The sequence below is a fragment of the Saccostrea cucullata genome, unplaced genomic scaffold (assembly GCF_032062105.1).
Source record: "Saccostrea cucullata isolate Sc308-1 unplaced genomic scaffold, CSIRO_AGI_Scuc_v1 ctg3523, whole genome shotgun sequence".
NCBI lineage: Eukaryota > Metazoa > Mollusca > Bivalvia > Ostreida > Ostreidae > Saccostrea > Saccostrea cuccullata.
The window spans coordinates 12,516-19,576 of NW_026931573.1; the positions used below are offsets into that span (position 1 = coordinate 12,516).

The 7,061-nt window shown below is 30.3% G+C and overlaps 1 protein-coding gene across 1 annotated transcript; it reads left to right on the top strand.

Moving 5' to 3' along the window:
* Positions 1 to 691: 691 nt before the first annotated feature.
* LOC134233022 (uncharacterized) lies at positions 692 to 3,727 on the top strand. The gene is made up of 6 exons (XM_062715021.1): positions 692 to 761; positions 1,667 to 1,786; positions 2,357 to 2,404; positions 3,079 to 3,150; positions 3,397 to 3,459; positions 3,656 to 3,727. Exons 1-6 carry the CDS (start codon positions 731 to 733, stop codon positions 3,718 to 3,720), a joined length of 399 nt encoding a protein of 132 aa, XP_062571005.1. The 5' UTR covers positions 692 to 730; the 3' UTR covers positions 3,721 to 3,727.
* Positions 3,728 to 7,061: the final 3,334 nt, after the last annotated feature.

The window sequence follows — 7,061 nt, forward strand, 5'->3', positions numbered from 1 at the left end:
AATTAAGGAATTTAATATAATAGTTGTACTTACGTACTTTTTTTAAATATTATCATCCCTTAAATAATTTACTTAATAGTATACATGCGATTTCCAATTCCGATTTTAATATAAATATATTAACAAATGAAACTTTTATTCCGTAAGCTGTGTGGATTAAGTTATATGCAAAGATTTTATTATCTAGAACCTTGACATACTTTCATTTCATACGGAGTGAGAGAAGTTACAATGGAATACACAGAGTTCGTTGAGAAATAATTATCATGCATTGATTTCCTTGCTAAATATTAAATTTTATAATGCAAACCCTCAATTATGTCATTAGTTGTAGTTGGATTAAAAATTTGTCTTGGTTTGTAAAAACTTTGAAATGGTGGTATTTTGAGATGAAATTGATAAATAAACAATAATGTAAATATAAGAACAAGCTAGCCCTCATTTATGCACAATGTTATTGTTTGAGTCTTCATAATTTATGAAACAATAATCAATAATCTGAAATATGAAATATGAAATTTAAAAAAAAATTAGTTTATTGCTGAAACGACTTAATTTTTTTTATGATTATAGTAAAAAAAACCTTTCAAAATGAGAAAGAGGTATACTTATTTTTTTTAATTTTATATTGTAAGTTAATGCAAGAAAATTACCCAAAGAGAGATCAATAACTATTTTTTTTCAGATTTGGCATTTTTGTGACGTGGTGCGAACACCTGAGAGATTTGAAATGTTGATACTTATAATTCTTTGCTTTGCTGGTAAGTTTTTGCATACCTTTCACACAAATAAGTGAATAAGTCATCATTATAAATATTTTCTTTTCTTAATTACTAAAAAAAAGAAGAATGCTTGATTAGTTGTCATTAAGTCTTTTTACATACTATACAGTAACTACTATCAAGAGGTATCTGTTGCACTGCTATTCGAAAAGATTCTATATATCATCTTTGAACGTGCATTAAAACAAAGTGTATTTATGTTAACACCTCACAGGAGGTCCAAGGTAACATAGCAGTTCTGTTGTTTTCAAAATCAGAAACTTTAAACACGTGAAGGATACAAAGAAAGTGTAAACCATAAACTAATTATTAAAGTTAATATGAATGAAACATTCTCGAGAGGAGCGATATATAACAAAAACAATCAAACATAAAATAAATTCTGGTTGCAATTTGAGACATATTAGCATCAAGGACAAATTGCTGACATATAAGTGTTTCCTGATGCATTTATCACATAAAGTATCCCTCTGGCTGAAATATGATAAGTGATCAACTTCTAATAATGAAACACACATATACGATATCATAAATAAGAGTTTTTTAACTGGTCTTTATGCGGGAGTGACTACTTCATTTGAACATATTTTATTGCATGATTCATACAAAGGGATTGGTAACAAGTTCTTGCAACTTAAAACAAAACCTTTCCTGTAATAAATACAATAATTATAATTATAGTGATTGTAGCCACTACTTTTCATCCGTTTTTTTTTTTCAAAATTCATTTTAATTTTTTTTTTTTTGTTATTTAAAAGCTATTTTGTCTCTTGAAAAATAATTGATACCATAAAATAGTACATGCACTAATAGTTTACAACCCCTTTTAGCTAAATATTGTAGTTTTTGGGTATAATACACTGTAACGGAGATTCCTTCACTAGGGGTTGCTGAATCTGCAGCTGACGGCGCATCTTCACATTCAGAAGTCTCACAGCAAGCACGATCTTCCAGGGTTGTACGGGGTCATGACACCTGCTACCATAATGATCACCATTACAGAGGTTTGTGGCATTTGTTATCTTAAAATCACTTCAAAAATCATTTATTCCACCAAGAAGTGCTCAAGGTATACTATGTATTTTCAAAAAAAAAACACAATGTAAGATTACTCAAAATACTGATAGCGAAGATAAAGTTTTGATTACAGATTGATCTTACAATGAGATGTATGGACATTTTCTTTATAACAATCAGCTCTTGAAGAAAAAATATGAAATATTTTATTTTTTTTTTCTTTGTAGTGTTTAAGACCAGATCACGTATGGACATGCATACTGTGTTCTATCATTTTTCGTTTAACACAAATACGGGTTGTTTTATGGCCAGGCCAGATAACAAAATAAATTTTACTGTAAACGAAATACAAATTTTATTGATAAAAAAGGAAAGTTTAGCTGTCGGGTTTTAACATACGAACAATAATGTCAAAACTGCAAAATTGGATCCCAACGAAAAACAATGTATATAACCGTACAATACCTTTGTACAATTTGGTTTAAAAACGCATAAGTATATTGATATACATATTTACGTCATCCATGTCCTCATGGTTTGTTATTTATTTTTTACAGATATTTTCAACAATGCAGAAAGAGAAAACTGTAATACACCTTACTCAAGTAATTCATATACTATTTTTAGTAAACTGACCAGTCAAATGTCTGCCTCTATTATTTATTGTATTTTTAAAAAAAAAATATTCTTGTTGACTAATACCATACAAACAGTTGGTGATTGTGGTTCACCAGAAAGTGAATAATATTGACCGAATCAAATCAATGGGTTGTATTTTTCTGGTGAATATAAAACAATATTATACAACTGAAGAATCCATAAAGAGTCCAAACACAGGTATCTAATAAATGGTATAGAACACGACATCATGATGACATTTTATTCATTCACTTTTATTTCATAAAGGCTTTTTAAAAATCTAGATTACAAGTGAACTTCTATGTTTTCATTTTTTTAATTCTAATTGAGTAGATAATAAATTAGATAAAGGCTTATAAGTCAACTTTTCCTATTCAGGACTATAGATACATTATACCGGTATAATAATATCGATTAACTAAGTCCTTCATTTTATTAGTTTGAATTAAAATTTTAATTTGAGAACCATAAAATAGCATATATATGTAGACTTTTTGACCAACGTACTAAAACTTTTACTGTTTGATCAATAATAAGTTTAGAAACACTTACTGTTTCATTTTTGCAATTATGAAAGCCTTTGCACAGGAGTAAAAACTTACTGTGGAATAATATTTTGATAATTCTTGAATATCAACAGTGTTTGAAAACTTGGATTACCTACGACGACACAATCATCAATGTCTTGACACTTTAGTTCGGGCAATAGCAAGTACGTAACTTTGTTTATTAAAAACCATGTATGTACATTAAAAACTCAGGCTGATCTTGATACTGAGTAGACAAAAAGAAAAATAATCGAATCAAAATACATAATACTTAAATCGAACATCGTGCTAATGATTCTATCCTTTGTAGCATTATGGTGTGTGTTTTACGGGTTAACGGCGATGTTTGTTGATAAGATCGTTAGGTTTCTGTAATTAAGAAATGTTATGTTAAAAATTAACCTCTTTAGATCTGCATTTACCTGAGTGTGACTGTCATCAAGCACACATACATTATCCGCAACAAGGAGATTGTACGTATTACATGACATTTTTACAACTATTTATAAGTGTGTCTTGGAAACATTCGTTTGCTTCATTTTGTCTGTAGAAATTACATTTAGACTGTTTTCAGTCCCATAATCTCTAGCACTGAAAGAAAACTATTTTTATAACAATTATATATTTTCATCTTATAATGTTTCCTGTGATTTCATTTTATTTTTCAAGATAATCATTACTCTAGATGTAAGGAGCACAATGTCTATCGAGGTAAGATAATGTGTCGTATTTAACAAACCTGAACTTATTCAAATAAGGAAATTTCGAAACTAAACAAAAAAATGTGTTTTTAAATATTTTTTTTACCTTTCCTACTGACGTTTTCCCCAACATGTCTTTCTTTCTAAGCCATTGGTATATTTATATCAGTCTTCTTATCCCAACACTAATTTCATCCTTAATGTTCTAGATTGATTTCTTTTGAAAATGTTCACTACTTGCGTCTGAGTCTATATAAACTCTATTGTGAACACAAATAGTCGAGACATTAAGGGTTGTCCCAAGAATATTAGAACTTACTCAAAGCTATAAAATACCATAAGTAGGTCATGGTGACCTACTTTTTGATTTGAAATTTTCTGAGGACTCAAGATGCATTCATTGACAAAGATTGATGATTCTAAGCCAGAAAGTACCTGAGATATTCAAAAGTAGGTCACTGTCATCTACATTCTCCGTCAACATTCTTCGAAAACCCAAGATACATCAACTGACAAAGTTTGACGATTCTAAGCCATTAAGTACCCCTTATTCTTAAATAAAGCCATAAAATGTTACAAGTAGGTCATCCTGACCTACTTTCAAATGACGTTCTCCGAAAACCCAAGATGCATCAACTGACAATGTTTGCATGATGATTCTAAACCAATAAGTACCTGAGATAATTGAAAGAAGGTCATTGTGACATTCAAAATTCTCAGAAAACCACAGATGCCTCAACTGTCAAAGTTTGACAATTCTAGGCCAATGATAAATTACTACCCGGGATACTTGAATATTGACATTTTCCGAAGACACAAAATGCAACTGAAAAAGTTAACTAATTCGAAGGAAATAAGTACCTAAGATATTTAAATATAGCCATAAAATGTCAACAGTAGGTCACCGTGAGCTACTTTTTGGTCGAGAATTTCCAAAGACCCAAGATGCATCAACTGACAAAGTTTGATGATCATAGGTCTGAAAGAAGTCGAAACATGCCTTTTAAACAATTTGAAAACAAATACCTACAAAATTCAAAAGTAGGTCACAGTGGCTTACTTTTTCATAAATATGTTTTAAGGCCCAAAGATGCATCAGCCAAAAATTGTAAAAGTAGGTCAAGGCGACAGACTTTTAAGTTGAACTTGTTCGAGGACCCCCTAAATGCATTAACTGACGAAGTTTGATGATCATAGGTCTTAAGTGTCCAAAATATGCCTCCGAATCAATTTGAAAACGAAAGCCCGAAAAATTTATAAAGTAGGTTATGGTGACCTACTTTTGAGTTAAAATTGTGTGAAGTTCTAAGATGCATCAACTGACAAGATTTGATGAACCTTGTCTTATGATGTATATATAGTAAGCAAAATATCAATTTAACGTTTTATTAACAATGAAGTGACGTTCAGACAACGCCCTTTGCCCCCAGGGTCATGCCTTGAACAATTTTTAATCTTCATCATATCCTGACCCTTGTATATATCGTAAGTTTGGTGAAAATCTGCCTGGTGTTTCTGGAGTCGAAGATTTTTTTTAGCAATTAGATCCAATATTTTTCAATATTTGGCCTCTTGAATACTAGCTTTTTTTTCCTTTCCCTCACAACAATGCATATCTTGCCTATGTAGGTAGGGACTGACCCAATCACAAGACAGGATGTGTATTGATGAGGAACATAGATTAAATAAATTAACTATTTTTAATTTTTTTCTTCTCTTTTCTCAATTTGGTTAAGCTATGTCTGTGTGAATTTTTAATTGTCTAAACTTTAAATTTATTTATCAATCGTTTTTTATTTATTCATTTTTTTATTATTATTAAAACACATGCAAAAGTACAATTAGCTTTTTTTAATCTGACTTTAAGGATTAAATGTAGTGCTTAATTTTATTAGTCATATGACTTTTATTTATTTATTTATAATACTCACTTTATACTCAGTATTTATTTTTGTTCCTCTTAATGCATGTAATGCAATCATGGATATAATGCTTTTCAAGTTTGTCGTTTTTCTCTAACTAATTCTAAAGAAATTATATAAATTCTTAACATTTTTTTTTAATTCTTAAAATTCGTTTTATCTGCCATATGTATGTGTATATAATTATGTACATGTGTTTTTGCATGTTAATTTTATGTTGTAAATGATTTTAACTGTGCTAGTCGGTTTAAGGGTACTTACCACAAACAAAAAATGGATGCGCGGGTTGATATATATTTTTTGACTGATTTTGATTTGTAATGACATAAATAATAAATCCCTGAAATATAAAGAAATCGTAGGTTTTCCTTGGTGCTTAAATTTGAGATTTAATTTTGCCTTCTATATAATTCCATACAAAATTTTGCACAATTTTTTAACTTTATGCCAAAATCTTATAAAATTCTCCCACTCTATACTTGGTAAACTTTATTCAGGTTGTCAATTTAGATGTAAATCTTTGAGAAATAATGCTGATTTCTGAAAAAAGTTTGTTTGTGTTATTTATCCTTAAGAGCTCATGTTTCTTGTTATGTAATGTATACAATGCCGACTTTAAATAAAATTTATTTACTAAAATTTACTTACTTAATTACTTAGGGTCCGAACCCTGGTTTTAGTATAAATGGTAGCCCTTGGGCCAATGATACCCTGAGTCAAATTTGACAGTGATTGGCCGAGGGGTTCTTGAGTTATGGCCCATATTCTGAAAAGTTCACACACATCGCAACACCGCACCTTTGGCTAGAAGAGCTATAAATAGATGCGGGAAAATCCAGTTGTATACAGTTTGTTTTTGTGGGGGGGGGGGCTTTCATGATCAAATACATTTTATTAATAACAGATCTGAATGAAAAAATCCCCAAAAAACCTGTAAAATATCAAGCATATAAAAATAAAAATTATATTACTAGCATAGTAACCATCCTTGGACCCGTGCTAAATGTGATAGAGTATCTCTAATTGTTACATTAGGACGACTAAATATACAAAGAGTTTAAAAAACTTACAATGATTTTTTAACGAAAAGCTTATTCCACAGCAAAATCAAATTCCTTTGGTAACGCAGTAGTACTGTGCCACACAAGTTTTATGAAATACACATGTAAGGTAGGCCTGTACTAGGTCTCGATCACTTTTTACAACTGTTTATCATGTTTATTTTTAAACATCATATTAAGTATAGGTGGGGGATCCACACAGGTTTTGTGCCAAAAACTGTTTAACTTAAGTAAGAATCCAGTCAAGTTGTCACAAATTTTAAACAAATTGCAACAGAATTAGGCCCATAAAATGCTGGGGTATGATATGGGAGACGTGGAGAGGAGGGGGGTGCTCTATAGCTACTGCTCACCGAGTTAGTATAGTATTTTTTTTTTATTGTTTGGCAAA

Bases quoted from the DNA above. Each gene is read 5' to 3' on its own strand.
- LOC134233022 (XM_062715021.1), top strand. From the start codon at position 731: ATGTTGATACTTATAATTCTTTGCTTTGCTG. The intron at 2,405-3,078 runs GTAATTCATATA...GAATATCAACAG, and splicing joins CTGTAATACACCTTACTCAA to TGTTTGAAAACTTGGATTAC. The intron at 3,460-3,655 runs GTACGTATTACA...TTATTTTTCAAG, and splicing joins TTATCCGCAACAAGGAGATT to ATAATCATTACTCTAGATGT.